The 23991-nt window shown below is 36.3% G+C and overlaps 1 protein-coding gene across 2 annotated transcripts; it reads right to left on the reverse strand.

Moving 5' to 3' along the window:
- Positions 1-6192: 6192 nt before the first annotated feature.
- TRIO (trio Rho guanine nucleotide exchange factor) lies at positions 6193-23947 on the reverse strand. 2 transcript variants are annotated; one of them, XM_039346787.1, is made up of 10 exons: positions 23151-23947; positions 20838-21085; positions 19617-19755; positions 17530-17557; positions 14892-15054; positions 12372-12493; positions 12201-12279; positions 11306-11506; positions 9096-9234; positions 6193-8641 (listed from the first exon to the last, which is right to left on the reverse strand). In XM_039346787.1, exons 2-10 carry the CDS (start codon positions 21050-21052, stop codon positions 8099-8101), a joined length of 1629 nt encoding a protein of 542 aa, XP_039202721.1. In that variant the 5' UTR covers positions 21053-21085; positions 23151-23947; the 3' UTR covers positions 6193-8098. The 2 variants fall into 2 exon arrangements, with proteins under 2 accessions (XP_039202721.1, XP_039202720.1); XM_039346786.1 differs by lacking the exon at positions 23151-23947 and having other exon boundaries at positions 20838-21739.
- Between the last annotated feature and the right edge of the window lie 44 nt (positions 23948-23991).

The raw sequence follows: 23991 nt of genomic DNA on the forward strand, positions 1-23991 counted from the left end.
TGATTATAGTCTTAGCCGGGGGGGGGGAAGGGGTGTTATGTCCTGAGCCTGTGAAGGCAGGCTCGGGGCATTGCAACGGTCCCGGGCAGGTGCAAGCTGCCCGGGACCAGACTGGCTGTCGCCAGCACTCGCGCACATGCGCAAAGTGCAGGTGCGCCAAATGTTACAGTTTGGCCCGGGAATCGCCTATAAAAGGGGCAGGGGGACTTGGGCGTTGTCGGTGTCTTGTAACCAGTATGTTGAACAGAAATAAAGAGGTTCCTGAGAACTACAACTGCTTCTCACGTCATTGCCATTTCGCTGAGGACTTAATAGTAACATATCCCTTTGGCAAGATTTATATAAAGCTTACATATACAGGTAGTCCTCGCTTAGTGACTGCCTCTTACAGTGACTGTTCACAGTTACAGCAGTGATGAAAAAGTAACTTTATGATCAGTTCTCCCATTTAAGAACTTTGCAGGTCTGTAAAGCAAAGGAAAGCTGAAGAAAGATTGTAAGCACAGCTGAGATTTCACTTAGTGACTGTTTTGCTAATTGACTGAGTTGCTAATCCTAGTTGTAGTCATTAAACATAGTCTACCTGTTGTTCAATTTTAAAGTCTTTCAGTGCTTTAAAAGTACTGAAAAAGACCCTTTTCTCTCCTATGTACATTTCATTTCAGCTTTAGAAACTCACTTTTCCCTTTTGCATTAACACTCTGAAGTTCATCAGTTCCTTGGCATCTCATTTCCTTGCTTGTCTGGTTGATCAATATTATTTATTTTAGAGTGGTAATGAGACAAAAACCTTTTCAGGTAGAGTTCCTGCTTCCCCTTGTTTAGTTGCTGGTTGCAGCAAAACATATTTTCATAAATGGCTAATCTTTATAGAACTAATAGCAGGGAGGCAAAACTTCCTGTTATCATTTCCGATAACCTTCTCAAAAAAAGCTTCATAGCATGTACACTGCACCAAACACACACACGCGCACACACCCAAAACCAAAACCCAGCCCAACAGTATAATGAAGGAAACTTTTTTTTTTTAGCATAGAGTAAGCCTAATTTAATCCATCTTCAATCTAAAACAATTTATTTGGCTCCTGCTGTTCTTATAAAAAGCATTAGGCCTTTTATCAGAGTATATAAAGAAGTTGCACTTTCTTTTCACATTCAGTTGTTCTTTATATGGTAGCAGAACTTGTAAGAAAAACTTTTTTTTAAAAAAAAATAGCCTTATGATGTATTTAAAGGGTAAATGTACTGGAATAGAGGGAAAGGCTGCATCACTATCGCAGATCTGGAAAAAAGTTATCACATAATTATAAGTAAATTTCTTGGTCAGAGAAAAAGTAAGTTTTAGTGCCATTTAGGTCTCACGGGTACTTACTAACGCACACTGAAGACACAATATCATACCTTCTCTTTTAGTAGAGTGAATTTGCTTTGTGGCATAGGAATTTTTTTAGTTTAAATTTTATGTTGTTTTATATTGCAGTTAAATTTATATTTGAAAAAAAATAAGATAAATTTTAGATGAATTTAATAAATTAATAGGTATTATTCTACTTCTGTAGTTTACAATATGAACTTTTCAAAAGACTTGGTTAAGAATGGGGATCATGCTGGCCTGGTTACATTCCTTAGCAGCCAAATTGCTTGTGATTCAGGATACTCATAGAATTGATTCATGGAATACAACCCCAATGCAGAATCTATCAAATTCACTTTTTTCACTCTGAAATTGAGTGAAAAAAAAACCATTTAGAACAGTGGTTCTCAACCTTTCTAATGCCGCGACCCCATAATACAGTTCCCCATGTTGTGGTGACCCCCAACCACTTATACATCACCGGGTGCCGGGGCGTGGCCAAAGAAAAGGGGGAAAAAATGGCGGAAAGCCTTGTTTGGCGACCCCCGTGAAATGGTCGTTCGACCCCAAATGGGGTCCCGACCCACAGGTTGAGAACCACTGATTTAGAGGGGTGTATATGTTTGTAAAATCAACATATCTGTTTGGGTGGATATGTTGGAAACTGTGGTTGGAAGAGGATGAAAATTATCAAAAACATTTGCAGATGCAGAAGTACCTCTAAGGGCTGAAGTCCTATGCTTTGCAATCACAATCAATTTGTGTATTTGTAAATAAACCAAGTATTAACTATAATTTTTGCTTACATGTGTTCTTATTGCTTGAAATTATCTATTATGGCAATTAAATTATCTTTTATACCTAGAAAAAACAAAATTGTGCTTTTTGATATTTTATTTCAATGGAAACTAATAATCCATGCTTGGGTGACTAGCATAGCAGCTAGGCACCCAAGAGGATTCTCAACCCACAAATAAGGATTTTTCAATAACTTAGAATAGAATAGAGCTGGAGGGGAACTTGGAGCTCTTCTAGTCCAGCCTCCTGCTCAAGCAGGAGAACCTATACCATCTAAGACAAGTGACTGTCTCTAGACTCTTTTTAAAACCAGTGATGGAGCACCCACGATTTCTGAAGGCAAGCTGTTCCACTGGTTAATTGTCCTCACTGTCAGGAAGTTTCTCCTTAATTCCAGGTTGCTTCTCTCTTTGATCATATTCCAACCATTGTTTCTTGTCCTGCCCTCTGGTGCTTTGGTGAATAAGGTGACCCCCCCCCTCTTCTTTGTGGCAGCCCCTCAAATACTGGAATACTGCTATCATCTCTCTCCTATTTCTTCTTTTCTTTAGACTAGCCAAACCCAAGTCCTACAGCTGTTCTTCATATGTTTTAGTCTCCAGGCCTTTGATCATCTTAGTTGCTCTTCTCTGAATTTTTTTTTCCAAACTCTCAACATCTTTTTTGTGATATGGTGACCAAAATTGGCTGCAGTATTCCAGATGTGGTCTTACTAGGGTTTTCTAAAGCGGTACTCATGTGATCTTGATTCTATGCCTCTGTTTATACAATCCAGGATTTTATTAGCTTTTTTGGCTGCTCTGTACACTGCTGGTTTATGGTTAAGTGATTATCCACTAAGACTCCAAGATCCCTCTCACAGTTACTGTTTTTAAGCCAGATCTTGCCCAATCTGTACTTGTACTTTTGATTTTTCCTACCTAAATATAAAACTTTGCTTTTCTCCACATTAAAACTCATTTTGTTGGATAGGGCCAGGGCTTTTTTTCTCATAGAATGCCCAGAACAGAGTTCCGGCACCTTTTTTGGATGGAACCTTGTAGGATAGGCAAGGCGGGTTGTATGACGTGTGTGAGTTCCAGCACCTTTTTTTTTTAAAAAAAGAGCACTGGATAGGGCCCATTGTTCAGGTTTGTCAAGATCTTTTTGGATCCTGAGTTTGTCTTCTGGGGTGTTGACTACTCCTGCCAGTTTGGTATCATCTGGAAATTTGATGAGTTTCCCTTCAATTCCCTCATCTAAATCATTGATGAAGATATTGAAGAGTACTGGGCCCAAGACGGAACCTTGTGGTATCCCGTTGCTTACTTCTCTCCGTGTGGATGAAGTGCCGTTGAGGACTACTCGTTGAGTATGGTTTGCCAGCCAGCTACAGATCCATCTGGTTGTGATGTTGTCTATTCCACCTTTTTCTAACTTACCAAGGAGTAGGTTGTGGTCTACTTTATCAAATGCCTTACTGAAGTCTAAGTATATTATGTCCACAACATTTCACTGGTCTATTAGTTTAGTCACTTTGTCAAAGAATGAAATAAGATTGGTTTGGCATGATGTTTTTAACAAACCCGTGCTGGCTACTAGTTATAATATTGTTTGCTCCTAGTTGTTTGCAGATCTGTTTTTTGATTATCTTTTCTAGGATCTTCCCAGGTATTGATGTTAAACTGATTGGTCTGTAGTTTCCTGGGTCCATTTTTTTTCCTTTCTTGAAAATGGAAATCACATCAGCCCTTTTCCAATCCTCAGGTACTTCCCCGGTGCTCCAGGATTTTTGAAAGATGTGATGCAATGGTTCTGAGATAAAATCTGCCAGCTCTTTCAGAACTCTGGGATGTAATCTGTAAGATCCTTAATGACTTCAATGCAGTCTTAAAGTGTTGAAACCATAAAATATTTAACTGTGGGTTGTCAAGGAAATTTATAATGAATATTGAGTTCAGTGACTTTGAACTGTGATGTTTCATACTATTTAATAGAGACAATTCTCTATTATTAGAAACATTCTTTCTGTTTTCTAGACTTCCAAGAGAAAGATAGCCCAAAGCTCTCCTTGAAAGGATAAACCATTGGTAGAAACACTATTTTTTGCTACTTCTTGTTCCTAGAACCTGGATGTCTAACTCTAAAATAAGCTCTTGAGGAACAAACAAGTGGAACAGCCTGGAATGAGACTATCTTGATGTTTTGAGTTTTAAAGGTGATTCTCTTCTTGAAATTTAATGTGATAGTGTTCTTGTTGCTTGTAGAATGATATGCTGATTGCTTTCACCTAACCAAGCCTGAGCTGGCTTCAGAACCAGACAAGATCAGCTATATACTATTACTGAGATATCCTTGTGTGAATCTTCATCTAAACATTTACAGAGGAGAGCAATGCAGTTGTAAGAAACACGGTCTCTCCAGAATTTGTGTTCTACAGCAGGGGTTCCCAACCAGTGGTGGGATTCAGATATGTGAACAACTGGTTCTCTGTGTGGATGCCACTTCCAGAAGTCTGTTCTGGGCCTGGGCAACATAAAATTAGCTACCGGTTTTGCTGAACTGGTGCGAACTGGCTGAATCCCACCACTGTCCCCTACCCCCAGGTCACTGACCAGCAATAGTCTGCAGACCACTAGGAACAGGGCCACACAAGCAAGTGAAACCCCATATGTGCATGCACAGGATCCAGGCATTATGCAATAACATGCTCCCCTGGTCCATGGAAAAAATGTCTCCATGAAACTGGTCCTTGATGCCCAAAAGGTTGGAGGCCACTACTCTAGAGAAAGCACATATTCTTTCTCAGCAGTTCCAATCTGCAGCTTCTTCACTGTTCATATCTTCTTTCCATTAAGTTTCTAGTCTGAATTCTCAGATGCCTTGCTCCTCAGATTCTAGCTCCTTTAGTTCTGTGCCTTTTCACCTCCTACCCTCCCTGTCATCTAGGTATCCACACAAGTATTGTACTTGATCCACTTACTTACTTGCATTAATAGCCAAAGGAGAAATCAATCTCAGTCAGAATGATTGCTTTGCATAAGACTTGATCTTTTCATGCTGTTAGCTTTGCTTCCTAAGCTAGAACGTGCAGCATCATCGTCATATTAGCACTAGAACAGTGTTTCTCAACCTTGACAATTTTAAGGCATGTGGACTTCAACTCCCAGAATTCCACAGCCAGCATTGCTGGCTGTGGAATTCTGGGAGTTGAAGTCCACATGCCTTAAAATTGTCAAGGTTGAGAAACACTGCACTAGAAACTTTGTTATAAACACAATTAAAGATATGTGCTCACAGCTATTGTGTAAGAACTTTACATTTTCCTTACATGCAATAAAACATAAACCGTCAAAAAGTTTTTTTTAAAGTGTCCTCATGTTACTTGTGAAAAGTGATCCCTAAGAGCAAAGCTGCAATACACAATATACAGAAATACAGTTTTATATACTTACATATATCTATATTGATTTATGTGTTCTATTTATACTTCTGGAAAGACTGGAAGATGAATAGCTGTGAGCCTTCTCTAGGGCCTAAATTATGAGGTAATAAAAAAAGAAAATGTTCCTAAATTGTTTGTGTTTTAAATAATGTTTTACTGAAATTTTTCTTTCACAATGCAAAATATTTGTAAACTCATTTAAGATTTAATTTAATGGGAAGCAATGTAATATGTTAGATAAAATATACTCACCCAGATATATACAAACAGGTGAGTACACATACAAAGAAATCTCCTGTGTGCAATAGAATAGAATGACACAATTACCAAGAGATTTCTAGTTTAACAACTTCCTCTAATCTTTTGATAAGTTACAATATTTTGCAGTAACTGTTGTAATATAACAGCGGATGCCAAGTAGGAGACTAATGAATATTAAGCTAATGCTTCCTCTTAATGGGTATACATTGTGGATGAAATTAGGAAAGCTGTGTAAGTTAGTTAATATTTGTATTATACCAAAGATATTTACATTGCTTGTAATTTGTCAACTAAAAGTCTAAAATATTTCAGATTTTCTACAACTCTTTGATATATATATAAAAAATCAGGCACATTTGTTAAATATGTTTAATTTTTTTAAAAAATAACTAATGGCAAAATAAAATATATACATCACATCATACTGTGTAAACACGCAACATCACTGTACAAAAAATATACATGCAAAATAAAGTGAAACTTCAACTAAGGTAGGAAATAAAATAATTCTGAAGCAAAAAAGTTATGGTTGGTATGAATGTACATCCATCCAGTTTTGATTTCAATTCTTATTTTAAAAGTTTCTGTACAGTTTTACAAAAGTAAAAGAAAAACAAAAGAAAAATAAATAGTTTACAATGGGAGCCACAAACACTAAAATTATAACCAGGTGATAGTTTTAAGATGGGTCGTATAACTATTTTGTATGGGATGCCGGCTTATTTTTTTCCCCAAGGCTCATTACACACAAGAAATATATGTGACTGGATGTCCTTGTCTAATGCACAGAAAACCGTTAATATCTCAATATTCCACCTATTAATCTTTTTTTTAATTCAATAAAGAGCTTGCCATCTGATGTCAGGTTCTGGTCCATGGTTGCTTGATAGCATTTTCTTTGAAGAACACAAACTTTGCTTAGTATTGTAGAAAAAGCAGTAGACAAATCTGAACATTCTATAAAATAGAAATTAATTTTGAGGGGAAAATAATACTTTGGCATTTTGAACAACCAACCAACCAAACCAAACCAAACTTCAATAAAACATTCCCCATTTTTAAAATCCAGTTTGTTTTTCAGGAGATGAAAATAATTTTACAATCTTTTAAAACCAGGTTGACCTTTTAACAAAGTTCTAAGATAAGCATCAACTAGTTTACAACATATTGATAAACCTTCGCCCACCCCGACCCTGGAATTTCCAAGCACAAAGTCATAAAGCTCACCATACTATGAATGTGCTTTTTTTTTTCCTATATATTTATTACAGTTACAACTGAAGGTCTCATAAATAGTTGCATAAAATGTTAAAGCCACAACATTGCACATGATATGAAATAAAATTTAAAAAAAAAAAAATCCCAAAGTGAGTGCATTTACAGTATTATCTTCCTGCTGTTTCCTGCTTGATGGTAGAGGTTGGCCTATTTGTTACCAAACTCAGGAGTTCTTTTCTGATAGGTCCAGCCAAAGCTGACCTGAACTAAAGACCCGCACAGTGGTATACCACCATTTAGGAGGAAGGAAAAGAGGGCAAAAAATAGAGACACAGATTGAAGGCAGGTAATAGTCTATTTACAAGTAAGGCCTACATTTTATCAGAGCAAAATGGTTCATTCTATCTGTATGCAAAAATCTTGAGGTTGGATGCACTTAAAAGCAGAGCCTGATCTCAGTGCCCTGCTATGCAAGGTATACACAGGCGAGGCAACTGGAAAGCTCTATGTCCAAGTCAAAAATGAAAAGAAAAACTGGATGGTCCAAAATGGGCACCATCCAAATGGACAGCCATTTCGTTAAATCATTTTTAAGTGTCAGTGTCCATATTTTGTCTTTTTAACACCAGTGCTTTGATCATAGGCAGAGTTCCTTTGTCTAAAATCTTGAAAATTCTAGTTAAGGTCATTCGCAAAATTTTAATTCTCATTCGACTTTTTTCTAAAAAAAAAGTGTTTTTTTTTTTTTGCAGAAACCTGAATAAAATACTGTTGTAAGTATAATGTTCTTCATTGCCTTTTGCAGAGTACAGTGTTGTAGTCCTCCACCCCAACATAGTTTTACACTGCTAGTCCCAAGTACAATCGTGCGCAGATTTACTTGGAATACATTTTCACACGATGAACCATGCTAGCAGCTGATTGGTTGTTGTTTTTTTTATCTTCTTCACCCCAAATTCAAGTCAACAGCTGATTGGCAGGAGAGCTTCATCCTCAGTTTAACTGACAGGTGAAAGAGAATGAGAGAGAACATCAAAGATAGGTTAAACTTTTGGCAAGAGCCTGCTCTGTAAAAAGTTTTTAATGCTACGAATGGGTCGAACATCGTTCTGGTGTTTTCGCCGCTCAATGAATGAAGTCAGTCTGGCTATGTCAATGCTGTCAGCACTTTTGGCACTGCCTGGCTGCAGCCATTGCTCCTGGAGGGCCAGTGCAGCAGAAGGACGCTTGGCTGGGTCATCCTGCAATAAGAAACATACAAAATCTTTGGCCTTCTGGCTTACTCCTTTGAAGTAGTCATCTGGGAAGCTAAAGTCTAAGCGACAAATGTTCAGGCAGGTTTCCTCTACACTTTCATCCAAGAAAGGAGACACGCCACTAAGGAGGACATATGTGAGCACTCCAATGCTCCACACATCTGAGGTCAGGGAGACGGGATTTCCAAGGATAATTTCAGGAGCTGCAAATTCTGGGTTCCCAAATAACTGGTGGATATAATAAGTAGTGTTGAGTTGAACTGCATCTCCAAAGTCAGCCAATCGGATTGTTGCTTTGGCCAAACTCTTATCCACCAGAATGTTTTCGGGCTGAAAGAGAAGACAAATTCTCAGCTATGTTATACCAGCTCAAGTTCTAACAGAGTTACTTTATAATCTTTGCATCTTCTGTTTTTTGAAACAAACAAACAAACAAAAAACCACTAACCAATCATAAGTATTTTTAAAGAGGTCAGCTATTAAAAGGAAAAAATATACACGTATAGGCTTACTAGATGAAAAGCATTTCAATTTGCTGATCACAACATACATTTAATAAAGTAAAAGCAACATTAAATTTTATATAAGAATTGATCGGGAACATGGTCTACATCTTGTAAGATTTAGTTGTGTTGGATGGCAATAATATGCTTGTTGAATGCTAGTTTCTAAACATATAATGAGATACCCTCAAGTAAAAACATTTTAAATGCTCCAGAAATGTTTTGATGTCAATGGTTCACTTTGGCTTTGGAAGAGAAAAAAAACCTGTTGCCCACTTCACCTTTAGGTCCAAGTGTACTATTCTGCAATTGTGAAGATAATGTACAGCTTCCAGAATCTCCCGCAGATACAGCTTGATCTTTCCTTCAGTGAGATTTCCCCATTGTATAATGTAATCAAGAAGGCGACCCTGGTTGGCCCTGTGAAAGCATAAGCATCATGTTAAAAATAAAGTCAGCAGCCTGCATTTCATAAGTAAAGACTAACACGCATCATTTTCTAAAAAGTACCATTTCTACAGTGAACCTTCTAGTCCAATTACTAAGAAATTAATTTTGCTAATTCAGAATGAAGTTTAGTAACCCCTTTGATGTATTACTTGTCATCATTTGAGAATGTGTTTCTAGCTCATGTAGGATATATAAGTCTTTTTACTTTTACTTTATTATATAAAATTAATTCTTTATATAATTTTTGTATATTATATAAAATTAATTAACAAGTATTAATTATGCAATATAACCACAAAATTGATGATGCTGGGCAACAAAGGCTTTGTTATGTTATAAAGAAAAGAATTCTGAAAAAAATTGTTAGGATTGCTCAAAGATTGTCTTCCTTTTCTCTTTGTCAGAACTCTCTTGACTAGACTAGACTAGAGCTGGAAGGGACCTTGGAGATCTTCTATTCCAGCCCCCTGCTCAAGCAGGAGAACTTATACCATTTCAAACAAGTGACTGTCTAGTCTCTTCTTAAAAATCTCCAGTGATGGAGCGCCCACGATTTCTGAAGCAAGCTGTTCCACTGATTAATTGTCCTCACTGTTAGGAAGTTTCTCCTTAATTCCAGGTTGCTTCTCTCTTTGATCAATTTCCAGCCATTGTTTCTTGTCCTGCTCTCTGGTGCTTTGGAGAATAGTTTGATACCCTCTTCTTTGTGACAACCCATCAAATATTGGAATACTGCTATCATATCACCCCTATTTCTTCTTTTCTTTAGACTAACCAAACCCAAGTTCTGCAGCTATTCTTCATATATTTTAGTCTCCAGTCCTTTGATCATTTTAGTTGCTCTTCTCTGAACTTTTTCCAAGCTGTCAACATCTTTTTTGTAGTATGGTGACTAAAATTGGTTGCAGTATTCCAGGTGTGGTCTTACTAGAGTTTTATAAAGCGGTACTAATCCAAATGTGACAAGCAACACAAAAGAACAATCCACTGCTGCCAGTTAAGTATACATTTCCCCTCCAGTACTACATAACAAATTATAATAAATTTGCAGCCAGCCCTTATACTAGACATATCCAAAATTCTGGATCCCTTGATAGTTTCCAAACCTATGGATACAGCTAAGAACATTCACATGTTTAACACAAGTAACTATCCTCTTGATTTCAGTTCCCAAATATGGCATAATAGGACAAATTGGAATCCGTATTAGTTCATGTTCTGACTTCTGAACTGCATCTCCAATATCAAAGTGATCACAAGGAATCATTATTAAACAGTGAGGATTCCAATAAATAAAAAGCAATTTTGTTGTATACATATATACCCCAATATTACCTCTCACAGTTTATCCAAAGTACAGAAAAGAAGTTAGAAATATTAAACCAGAAATGACATGAGTTTTTTTTAAATATGGGCCTACATCTAGTTTACAACAGGTAGTCCCAACTTATGACCACAATATGGACCAGAAAATTTGACACTTTATCAGTGTGCTCATCTTATCTTACCTCTCAATGCCATCATTCTTTTCTTTATCCTATTCCCTGACCATATTATTGAATGAAATCTGTCTGTCTGTCTATCTAATCTCACAATGACTATACAAAGAGAATGTTTGAAATAAACAATTATTGTAAAAATATTGACTTCCCTCATTCCTTGAATTCTGAAGGAATTTGGGCATTAATTGTCCTTTGATTATTGTGCAGGCTAGCGCAAACACAGGTTTTGTTCAGGTTACTTTGATTTGATCTTGAAAAGGAAAGTGTTTCAATACTCAGAAGGGCAAGAGAGTCATTTATATTTTAGAAATGATGTCACAGGATCATTACTGAACTTTAGAGAAATTTCACTGTGACTTTCTAAATAGGGAGCTTATGTGGCACTGTCCAGTTTATGTTTTGGACTCGTTGTGGTACACGCAGATTGTCATGAAACTAGTTTCAATTTCATTACATGAAACTAGTTTAAATTTTAAAACTAATCAAAGATATTAGAAAAGAGCAAAATAGCTGAACGAAGTAACTAAGAGATTACACACATTTCTAACACCAAGATATAACTGGTGGAAGTCTCAAAGGTATCAAGAAGGCCAATAAGCTGAGGGTGTTGGAGATTCTGCATAATTCCAAGTTCACGGGTGACCTGATCTCGTTTCATCAATTTCTTATTTACGAATTTAGCGGCTACTTCTCGCTTGGTTCCTTTCTGATCACATCTCTTAATGACAGAAAACCTGCCCCTAAGGAAAAAAAGTGAGAAGAACAAAGTCAACAAGGAATACCTGCAACCTAGGTCAGTTTTCATGTCACTACATACATACATATATAACCCTGGCCATGTACTATTAAGAAAGACATGTCTTTAAAAGCCCCAGAAATATTTAAAAATGCGAATTAAAACAAATGATTTTTTTTAATGATTTTTCAGTAACATTCTAAATTAATGCTAATTATACTAACGCCCCTTGGTCTTGGCTGTCATTTAAAAATCAAGTATGTAAATTAGGGAGACTTCCACAGACTTTTCACTGAAGCATGGTCTATCTTAAGAAGTAAGAGCAATTAAAAACCAGAATGAAATTATATGAATGTGTGCTATCCAAATATTCTCAGCAAATTTTATTAATCTAATGAGACTCATAATGACAGAATTACAACATTATTGTGCCAGATTAGTAGAGAAAACTACTGCACAGACTTCACTACAAATATAAGAATTGGATCTGAGTCAATTTGCATTAACTAGTTTAAAATTAGCAGATATGTCTCATAATGTTCAATTTTACAGTGTAAACAGGCTCTCAAAGAATCTAATTCCTGCATATCAATGTGAATTAGTGTGAAGCAAGTTCATCTGCACATACATAAACATACACTCCTGTCTTTCCATATACACACTCGAGGTTCATAGTAGGAAGCACTAGTTGATCTTACCTGCCAAGCTCAGCCACTTCACTATACAAGGAATCAAAGTTATCCTTCCAGATTACCATGATTCCATCGCTTCCAGGACCTTAAAAATGGAGAAAACACCCTTTCATTAAGTGTTATATACAAAACGTGTTATTTTTATCTCGTATTATGATATCATACATACGAACCTACCTAAAACTCGCAGACTAGCCTTAGTGGAAATTGAACCCATATCATTTGCAGCTATACACGTGTAGACACCATCATCTTCTGTGGTCACACCAATGATTTTCAGATATGCTTCTCCTAAATCACTGCAAAATATCATAAACTGTAAGCAGGTGAGACATTACCTACATCTGTCTATTAATACTGTTAATACTTCAAATGTAAAATTTCCCCTCCTTTAATTCTAATCTCTTTCAACTGGTAAGAAAGCAAAGAAACAGATTGCAATTTCATGCATGACAACCCTGGCTGTCATCAGTATAATAGATTCTTTTTACTTTTTAAACTATGTAATACTTCCTTTTTATTTAGTTTTCATCGTATACAATATACAACCCACTCTTCATGTGATATAATACTGCTGGTGACTGAATCCTCTTTTTGCCCCAGAGAGTCTTTGGACTCTTATGGCAAATAGTGAGACAAAAATGATGGAAAGGGTTTTCACACATTGCTTCTGTGTCTGTCTCTCACCTGACCAGTAATTCTTATATTTAAAAAACAAATGTACATGCCTATGTACGTGCGTACACACACACACACACACATACACACTCACTTTCAAAGTTAACTTAGAGAGAATTTAGATTCTGTCCGCATCTTACCCATCCTAATTACTTCTTAATAAATCTATTTTTCATCTCAAAGATTATATACACCACACCTAAGATAACTATATTATGAGGAAGTTTGAGGGTTTTATTTGTTTGTTTGAATGGGGCCTGGTACTGCTTGAATACTTAATATACTTTTAATAATGTTTGGATGATGTGCTTCTGAACATATGTCAGCATGGGTTCCTGCTTAATTCAATTCTTCAACAAATGCTCCATCAAAATAAAAGCCAAATGGCAAGACACTAAGGTAACAACAATGGCCAATCCATATATGCAGCTCCAACTATTTTGAACTATTGGGTCATTTGGAATTTTGTCAAGAGATCATTTCAAATGATGATGGGCAGGGCTATCACACAACGTCTGCCATCATGGCAGCAGGAATCCATTTCTGAAAAGGGAGAAATAGTGAGGATAAAACAAAATTTGTGTAAAATGTGAAAACATGAGTCTTAGAAAATTCTTCTCCCAGGAAGACAATATCTTAGGCTCAAAGACAAATAACTTTGAGACCATTTTGCCTTGTGTCTCCCGTCATCTCTAAACCTAGAGATGAGTTATTATATCCACAGAGGTTCTGAGATTTGCTGGCTGTTAATGCAAGTTACATCCATAACTAATTTCTCTTCATCCGCAATCAGATGGATGATAATAAAGGGGTCCAAGTTTTCCGATACCTATTAAGTCTGGGCTGTTTCGATGGGCCTTTGGGGTCTGAGGGACTATTCTGTCTCTCTTTGGGGTAACTGTGAATATGGGATATGGTTCTTTCACAATGCTCTGAGGTTATCTTGTTGCCTTGTTGTGTTTTTGTTTTAAATAGTATTACCATTTGGAGCCATAAACTGCTTAGAGGCAGATATGATTGCATCAGCATACAAGTAATCCTTGAGTTATAACCATTTGTTTAAAGACTTAAGTTGCAAAAGCACTTAAAAAGGATTATGACCAGACCTTGCAATTACAACCACTGCAGTCTCCCCATGGTCACATGATGTAAATTCAGATGCTTGGCAACAGGCATGAATATATGATGGTTGCAGCATCCCAGGATCATGTGATCACAATTTGCAACTTACTTGGAGGAGCTTCCAATAAGTCAAGTCAATGGGGGAAGCTGGATTAGCTTAACAACCATGTGATTTACCTACTGTGGCTAAAAGGCTCAGGCAAGGCTTATTCAACAACCACATTGCTTAGCGAGAGAAGTTTCAGTCCCAGTGGCTGGAAACAGAGGACTACCTGTATAAGCTGACTGAAATCAATCAGTTTCATCAAAGGTCACAAATGTGATAAACTCGGCTCTTTTAAGACAGTTTTTAAATTTATATTTTTCTCTTCCAAGCAAAATCCAGTTCACAGAAAAGAAAGCCACTGACCCTAAAATATAAACAATTTGCTTAATACTCTATAACTATTTCAGTGTAGTTTGATCTCTGTTGCCCAACCTCCCTTTGAACAACTTGGTGACTGAGGGAAAACAACTAAAACTGACATGCTATCCTTTTGATTGGGAACCTCGATGAGTCCCTGGCAGTCTTTAAGTTCCCTGGATAACTGAGGAAGGGACAGGGTGCATAATGTAATAAACTGAACTAAAGGAAGGAAGAGGAGGTACAGCACAATCAGACAAGACTGTGTTATTATAGCCAATCTCCACAGAATTAATTGTAGCCTTCCTGTGAACGTACTAGTCTGTTTAGTGAGGCTGAAAGTCACTTACATTCTTCTTTTCTTTGTAATAAAAAAATGGTTTGAACAGCCCATGATATTGACAAATGTCTGGGTACTCACTGGACCTACAAGCAGTTTATGAAACAATCTCCTTCCAATATGGTACAAGTCGCGGTGAAGAGAAGCCCAGTACCTGCAAGAGATGCTGTAATGGCTGTCATTGCTCAATATGTTATGATCAGGACCTTTCCAAGTGATTGAAGCTTTTGGACGACCACAGATCTTGCATTTAAGAATGACAGTCTCTCCTGTCTCACACGTCATCTCACTTAATGGTATTACAAATTCTGGGGGAACTGTGAAAAAGGAAATAGTTGCCGTTAAAGACGAAGACAGGCCACTGTCTTGTTGATAACATTATATTCATACAATTTTGAGATGATGCACATATTACCTCTGCATCACAACTGAAACAAAATATGATTTTAAACAACGTGTTTACACAGACATTTATACCCCACCTTTCTATTCACCGATCACTGAATATACACATCACTTTGAATGCATGTATGCTTTCTTCTCCAGAATACTGCATAGTTTACATATTTAATTCGCAGTAGGTTGCACACTTTTCTCACCAAGAAATAATATACCGGTGGAAGACTGTACAGTGATTTGAGATTGTCCCTAGGCTTGGAAATGCATTTCTCTAAACAGGGTGTGGGCAAAGGGGGAATGTAGAAGTCTGAAGTTCTGAATGGAAAAATATAAGTGTGAGCATAAAATCCAAAGAGGCCAAAAGATATATGCTTCGATATTATCCTGCCTTTGATATTTTTTCAAGCAAGAAAGTAAGTGTGATTATAGGACAGTAGGATACAATAAGAAGCAAAATGTGTATTGAATCTTGACAAGCAAGACTCCATAAAACAGAACTGCAGCATAACAAAACTAAATAAACTAGATTGAGAGTCTTTAAGGTAATTTATGCATCAATACATGAATATCATATAAAGAAGTGAGACTATATTGCTGGTGTAGAAGTATAACAGAGATTTTTCTGATGCAGATAAAAATACGGAAGCATTTTAAAATATTTTCCTCAAACTCCTACTTGAAGCAATCCATTCCATTTTCCCTTCCCCCTGGAGGTGGTGTTCATGGAGGGGTGAGCCAAGAATAACAGAAATGTATGCCTGGAGAATATATTTTTCCAGCAGGATTGCCTAACATCATCCTAATTTCCAGCTAAAACAAGAAGACCTCTATACTGGGCATCCGCAAGATTGGAAGATGGCAAAGGCCAGTCACTTTAACAATAATGGAAAAGGCATCAGCTCATATGGTTGGGAGTAAGCAATGATAAACCACACCTATCTTTTTACCAAGGAAACCATATGGATAGAAAATATAACATTGACAATGAAGATATTAATGTGGATAATTTCTGCCTTTTAGAATCAACCATCAATAGTAAAGGAACAAGCAGTCAAGAAATATATTACAGACTAGCACTTGGTAGAGCAGCTGTGAATGCTTGGAAAAGATTAATGTGCTGTGATGTGTCTACACCTATAAAGACCAGAATTGTGCAAGGAGTGGCATTCTCTATGACACTCTATGGAAGCAAAAGTTGGGCTTTGGAGAACAGGTTAGGAAGAGTATTAGCACTGTTGAATTTGGGTAAGATAGGGAATTATTGAGAATACCATGGATAATCTAGAAAACTAAGAAATGGACCATAAAACAAATGAATCCAGAGCTCTTGCTTGAGACACAATTGACCAGGCTCAAATTATCCTACTTTCAACAGCTTATGTGAAGGGATACCAATCTGGAGAAAACTGTTATGTCAGGAAAGGTGGAAACAACAAGAAGAAAAGGATGACCAGTACCAAGGTGGATGGACTTAGTTACAGAGGTAATAAGAGTACCTGAAAGACCAGGTTAGAAACAGATCATCATGGAAAAAATAATCTATGTGGTTGCTAATATACACTCTTATATGGTATACTCATTTCAAGAGATATATGAAAAAGATGTGTACAAAAAGTTATATATTTAGGAAAGTGGCACATGGTCATGTTTATTTATTTTTCATTTATTTATTAGAATTTTATCTGCCTTAACTACTTAATTAAGTAATTACTTAATTACTTAATGACCCAACCTGTGGGTCATGGCCCACTAGTGGGCCATTCAGGGCTTGCAACTGAGCTGTGGAAATGACCGGCGAGCACACGCAAGCACACCCTCACTTGCACGAGCAGCATGTGTGTGTGCATGTGTTCCATTTGTGCAAGTAGCAGGCATACGTGCATGCTTCTTGCACAAATGGAACTGTGTGCATGAGCACGCCCTTGCCGGCCACTTGTGCAAACCATCCTCTGCCCCCACCGGTCCGCAAAGCCTGAAATATTGGGGAACTAAGTAATTGCATACCAAAGAAATGTAGACTTTTTGCATAAGAACTAGTTTGGTTGTTGTCTTCTCTTTTTTTTTTGTTAATAGTTCTGCATGTATTCTTTTTCTTTTGTTAATTAATTTGAAATAATTGATTTTTTAAAAAAAATGCAACATGCAAAGCTGCATACTAAATGAATACATGTGTATGACATGGAGAAGATTTTGGGTGATCTGCACATCCTTAATAGAATAAATAAACTAGTTTAAAAGGGTTATATCACTTTGCTACTTGTCTGATGGTTTAATAGATATCAATGACATTTTTATAGTCTTTTAGTGATGAATTCTTCCTCTAATAGTAACTTCTAAGACTATTTCAAAAATATTTTTCTCGTGAAACTACAATTTTATAAATCTTAACTTACCATCATAAATATAGTTGGGGTTGAGAAGCTGAAAAGGAAAAGAATAGAATTAGCATTACAGAAATTTTCACAGAATGTCCGTCCTTAAGAACAAAAAAGTTTAAAATTATAGCAAGCCAAGAATCAAAAACAAAACTTATGCAGGAAATAGTAGGCTGAGCCTTTCTGTTAACCTATGTACCACCAATTTTCCTTGACCATTAGTAATTCAGATGCATGTTTAAAGGAAACATGGAATAAACTTGTACTAATTTTGGATCCAACCCTGACTCCCGATTTCTTGTGTCTGACAACACCTCAACCTAACGAACTAATGTTTGGTTAGCTATTCAAATTATGCTATCTATGCCATGAGTATCAAGACAGCTGAGGACACATCCTTAACACATCCTATTTGATCATGAATCCAACTGAAAATTTCTCCAAGGTATCGTTACAAACTCAAATATATGTGCAGTTGCAAGATAACCTTTTACAAATTATGTTTGATTGGGTACTTTCTCAGTTTATATTCTAGAGGAACGGAGGAACTGAAAGACGGGGATTTGGGTGGTATGGATATAATAAACCGAACTAAAGAAAGTCTGGAGTTTTAGCCCTAGGAAATTCTTCACCTATTAAAGTAACAGATTTATTAATATTCAATTCAATCTTTAATACAATCATGGACCAGCAAAAAAGTTAAAAATTTAAATAAAGCAAAACTGAACAGAACTGAACAGACCCAGGGCATAGTAATGTATTACATTTAATGGTGAAATCAGTAGGTGACCAAAGTCTGCCTAATTTTACAGAGACTGTAAAAAATCTTAGCTATGTTCAGAGAAACTGAATCGTACTGATCTGACAATAGTAGTTTTACATAAAATGATCAGAGTTTCCAATATATTTAATCAGGTAAGTTGTTTTGAGTCTGTGAGCCCTTTAGAGGGGGGCAATACAACAGGATATGAGCTGTAGTTTCAATGCCCGCTTGTCCATAAGGGCACAGCTCAGCTCACATGGAACTTTTTTATACCGGCCCTCCAGAACTGCTGTGGGCAGAGAGTTACAATGTGTTAAAGCCCGTTTATTAATATATATTAAGTATCACTGAATGCAGAGATTGATACTTCACAGATATGATGCAATATTAAGGGACTATGTTTATAAACCACTATAAATTCTTTAAAACAGGTTATTGCTTATTTCAGTAAATATTAACAAAGTGACTATCTCCCCATATCTCACATGCTCACATTAATTTAGATACATATAAAAAAAATTAGGAGAGAAAAAGAAGGAAAGAAAAAAAGGTTAGTGATAATACTTTAGAGATGTCCCTGGGTTATTGGGATTACATTATTTTGAAGAAACAAAGACAAATAAAAAATGAACCCCAGAGCAGAGAAGGAATGTGGCACCAATCATCCCAAATTCACTAAATTGTACATTAAAAACAAGTGGAGGAATTTTCATGGAATCAAAGTCAAGAGATGACATTTGAAGTTATAAATTCTTAATTAATTAATTCTTAAAAGATTAATTGTGGCTTACCAGATCAGTATTACAATATTACCAATCTCACTTCAGACACCTAATCGGTCAGAATGAACACCTTTAAGAGACTCAGCTTCTTTCACCCCATATGGGAATTGAATTATACCCAAAACATCAAAAAGATTTAACTAATCTTAGAGTTCATGCTAAATTAATTTAGACAGCACAATGGTACAGTACTCACAATAATAATTTTAGTTGCTCCAGCCTATAAGATTTTCATGCAGGTGGATATAGCTATCCCTCATAAAATGAGTTACAAACCTAGCTATATTATTAAAACTGTGCCTGTTTTTATTTTTATTTTTTTTGTTATCACGATGAATGCTCTTGATAATCAGTTGAAACTGAGATTTCCTTTTGTATGTTGAGAATGGAATTATCAATTTTTTCATTGTGCAATAAAGGAATGTTAGTCTGGATTTGTATCCTTTTACTATTTTTTTTCCAGGAAATATTGGCAAAATGTATCCCAGGTTTTATAAATTAAAAGTTTTTAACATTTTTCAAGTATAAGTATTTACAAATGTAATGTCAGGAAGAAATACCTTCACGGAAACCTTATTGGCGAGTCCATCTCTCGATTTACGGTAACCATTTTCTAATTTGCCTTCCCTTTTGCCGTCTTTGTCTTTTTTCTCAGATTTTTTCCTTAGGCGGAGTGCTGTGTGCCAAGATGACGACTTCCTGAAACCAGAACATAACAGATTGTGATTACCTTTCTATGGATGGCTTTGATTGGGGAAAAAAAAATGTTTTAAATCAACCTAGAGGAAAAGAAACCTGGGAAGAAAAGAGAAGCCCACTTCAAATGACAGTGAGAAGAGAAAGATTTAATGAGATTATGAGGTACTTCTAATTGTCACTTTATGAAATATATGATTTCTAACATCATTGTAAAATAAGGGCAGTTTGCAAGTTAGTAAACTGCAGCTACGCTTTTGGTTTTTTTGACGATTTGTGAGGTAGCTAAGGGATACAGTGTCCCTGACTATATTACGATGGGCATAGATTTTTGAGATATGTTAACCATATCCAGCAATTTGGAGGTAAAAGAGATGTTACTTGGTGGTAACAAATTAGAGATTATAAAACATGCTCAGAGAGCTAGTTTGGTCCAAAGGTTTAGGCACCAGGCTAGAAAGCAAGATGCTGTATGTTCAAGTCCCATCTTAGCCATGAAAGCCAGTGGGTGATCTTGGGTCAGTCACTCTCTCTCAGTCCAACTCATGCACAGGGTTCTTATTGTGGAGAAAACAAGAGGAGAGAAGGTGTTGGATACGTTCAATGCCTTGAGTTATTTGTAAAAAATAATAAAGGATAGATAGATAGATATAGAAAAAAGAAAGAAAGAAAGAAAGAAAGAAAGAAAGAAAGAAAGAAAGAAAGAAAGAAAGAAAATAGTTAATCTCAGCAGCCACTGAAGCTTTCAATTGGAGTTTTCCAAAATGTTATAACTTTTGACCCCTAGCTGATTCACAGTGGATAGGACAAGAAATATCTTGAGAACAATGTATGTTTTATCATGACTTCAGAGAAAGAATGTTAAATATTATCCGTCATTAAATCAGCCTTTGTAAGTAAAATATTTATTTTATTAAAATACTTATTTTGTAGTTTTTATTTGTATTGTAAAAATAAATAGGAGCCCATTTTATATATCAGAGACCTGGATCCCGCCTAGGAAAGTTTATATCACTAAGCTACTACAGGACTCCGTTGCTATTGCAAACTAACAAAGTCATCAACGAAGCATGCATTACACCTACTTCATTGTTCCATCAGAGTTATCAATAGTGACTGCACTGGTGTGTCCCAGGACATAGCCGGGGATCCAGCCCTCGGCTGCAGGACACTGGTCAGTGGCGGCTCGGAACACCAAAAACATGTTCTGTTGGTTGCTGGCTAAAATTTGCACGACTTCTCCTTGGTAGACATTAATCTCATCCTCCTTCACTGCCGTATAATCGTGTGTCACCAGCATGGTGGAGATATTGCTACTGCTGCTACTTTCACTCTATAGAAGAACCAATTAGGTAGAGAGAGAAAGAGAGAAGAAAAAGGAGGAAAAAGTTGATAATGCACACAAATAGAAAACAGTATGACAGACTAAAAGGCTGCTACCTTTTAAGCAGCTACATGACAGTGGGATGTTAAATAATGAAATTGAGTGCTGTTATCTAAGTACTTTGGCAACAAGATTTATCAGTATGAAGACAATATTCTAATTTTCTATTACTAAGGGCAATTATATTATTTTTCTGTTAGTATAATAATTAACTTCCTTGTGGAGTTGCAGCACAGTAAGCTTGCATTTCTTGTTTTCATGTTAAAGTGAAAACAGATGATTGAAGTAGAAGTGATTCACTGTACTTCCTCCTAGTAGTATACAGGAGCCTCGGATTCCAGGCTAATTGCTGTATCAGATAGGACTCTAAATGGCTGAATAAAATGATAAAGTAGGCAGATGATTTCCTGGGTTTCCTAAGGGTGGATTAAGTTCCCTTTTAATAGTGTGATGTAACTTTCCCCAACGTACTGCACTTCTCCAAATTTTTAGAATAATGCCCTGGGAAAGTGGGAATTATAATCTATCTTCTGCAAAGCAACACACTGGAAAGGCTGGAGCCAATGCCAGGGCCTAAACAACAATAGCACTGAGACTTATATACTGTTTCACAGTGCTTTACAGTCCTCTCTAAGCGGTTTACAGAGTCAGCATACTGACCCCAATAATGTGGGTCCTCATTTTACTGACCTCGGAAGAATGGAAGGCTGAGTCAACTTTGAGCCAGTCAGGATCGAACTGCTGGCAGAGGGAATGCAGAGTTAGCCTGTAATACTACATTCTAACCACTGTGCCACCAAAGCCTCAAATGGCTTCTTAACTGTTTTTTGTGGTTCAGCAGGACATTCCAGAATACGTGGTCAAAACCTTATATATTATATACATTTCGGAAGATTGTCTTAAATTAAATTACTCTTATCCACAGCCTTCGAGCAATGGGGGTCTCCAATAATAATATATTGTTAGATATGATAATGTAAGACTGTTTGGTTATATAGTACATCTATGTAGATGTATTTGAACAGTCATATCTGAAGTGATCATTTATAGTTGGAGAGAGGAAAGTGCATCTTTTTGAATGCAAAAATTCTCAAGTGTAGTCCTGGACATTTTCAGATAAAATCAGAAAATATTTTTATTTGAAACCATGAAGAGCCACTGTCAGTTTGATTTGCTGACTTGCTAAACCAACACATGATCTCATTCAGTTTGAGACAACCTCATATATACCTAGCGTCATTTAATTAAGATTATATGTTATATTCAGCAATGACCTCATGTCTATAGAAATTATCTGAATGGTTATTCTGGGAAACCTGAGCACTTGCTTTTGCAAAAGGCAAGCCTTCACACATTAAAAAAATCAAAAGTTTTTCCTTTGGAGACAATGAAAACTTTTAGTATTACTAAAGTATCAAGAGTAGGATGTTTCAGAGTTTTAAAAAAATATCTAAATATCCTCAGAAATTGGAAATGAGTATCAACCCAACTCACTTCTTCCTTATACACTGATTCTGATTCTGCAATTCTGATTACATACCTTTTCATTGTGTTCAAAACAAAGAACTGGTTACTTATTAGGCTGTATCTTAAATAGGATTTAAGATGCTTTCTAGTAAACGGACATAAAATTAACCCTTTTTCTTTCAGCTACAACAGCTGAAAGACCTTTCAGCTATAACTATGGCTAAAAAACAAAAAATCAAGATCCAAGCATTAAAAAGCTAGAATTTTTTTTTTTTAGGAAACTGGAGTCATTTAAGAAGCTAGGACCTTAGATCAGAACTATTTAATTAAGTCCACATACAGCTTTTTAAGCCTTGTAACATTCTTGGATCTTAGAAACTTACAGCATAATTTCCTGCAATTGGCATTGTTCTTGCCAATGACTTTCCATGCTCAACCTATGTACTCAGGCATTTTGACTGTTCAAGATTAAATGTTAGGCTAATTTAATTAGATCCACAAGTCCTGCAAAAAGTGATTTGCAGATTGGATGTTGCCATCCACTGACCTGGAAGAAGGATGTTGCTTCTTTATCAGAACAGATGTCCTGTGAAAAAAATTTAAACAAGGGAAACTACTAATAAGGAAAAGTGACTAGTTTTTTTTTTATCTCAAGTGTTGCTTGTGTAACAAATGTAAAGTCTTCTACCAAGAACTAAAGGCATACTTTATTGTAAATAGCATTTTGTTTCTAGGCAATCTCTTAATAACTGTTGTTACTTTTAAACATTAAGATATAAATTCTGTAATTTGCTCTACATATCTGCACGTCTTTGAATCCAAAACCCTGGTTTTCTTATAAAATGGGAAAATTGCTTCAAATCACATTTCCCCAGTTATTTTTTTGATACTTTCCCTTTGATACTTTGCATTAATAATACACATTAACTTTACTTGCAACAGCCTAACAGCCTATTTACACTGGCTGCCAAGCTGATGTTTTCCTAAGAAAACAATTAAAAAAGCATTCTGCAGTCCAATTAAATTAATAGAATAACAATAGGAGTTGGAAACAAGAGGATACATGCAAAGCAGAAGTTTCGATCCTAAAGCTACGCTCTAATAAGTGAAAGAAGAAGAATCAGGACAGTGCTACATTGTTAAAAAAAAATGGGTAGTGCATGCTTGCAATAACGTTTCTGAAGGCCATGTAAGATATAACTAATGGTGTGCAGAAGCTGTAAAAGGAGCTGTAAATTGTACAGTACACTGAACCAGGGAAAGGACAAGAGTTGATATGTACCCATCACATTCCCCTTGAGCAGTGTTTTTTTTTTTTTTTTTTAATGCTCAGGTCTCCTTTGAATGACATGTTATATATTCGAACAGAAGTCCAAAACAAGCTGTAG

Source organism: Crotalus tigris, unplaced genomic scaffold (assembly GCF_016545835.1).
Source record: "Crotalus tigris isolate CLP2741 ecotype Arizona unplaced genomic scaffold, ASM1654583v1 scf7180000018018.2415403412:4055106, whole genome shotgun sequence".
In the NCBI taxonomy this organism is placed as follows: domain Eukaryota; kingdom Metazoa; phylum Chordata; class Lepidosauria; order Squamata; family Viperidae; genus Crotalus; species Crotalus tigris.

Bases quoted from the DNA above. Each gene is read 5' to 3' on its own strand.
- TRIO (XM_039346787.1), bottom strand. From the start codon at position 21,052: ATGCTGGTGACACACGATTATACGGCAGTGAAGGAGGATGAGATTAAT. The intron at 17,558-19,616 runs GTATTTCTTCCT...TTTCCTTTTCAG, and splicing joins CCAATAAGGTTTCCGTGAAG to CTTCTCAACCCCAACTATAT. The intron at 8,642-9,095 runs GTGAAGTGGGCA...CTTCTCTTTCAG, and splicing joins TAGTACACTTGGACCTAAAG to CCCGAAAACATTCTGGTGGA.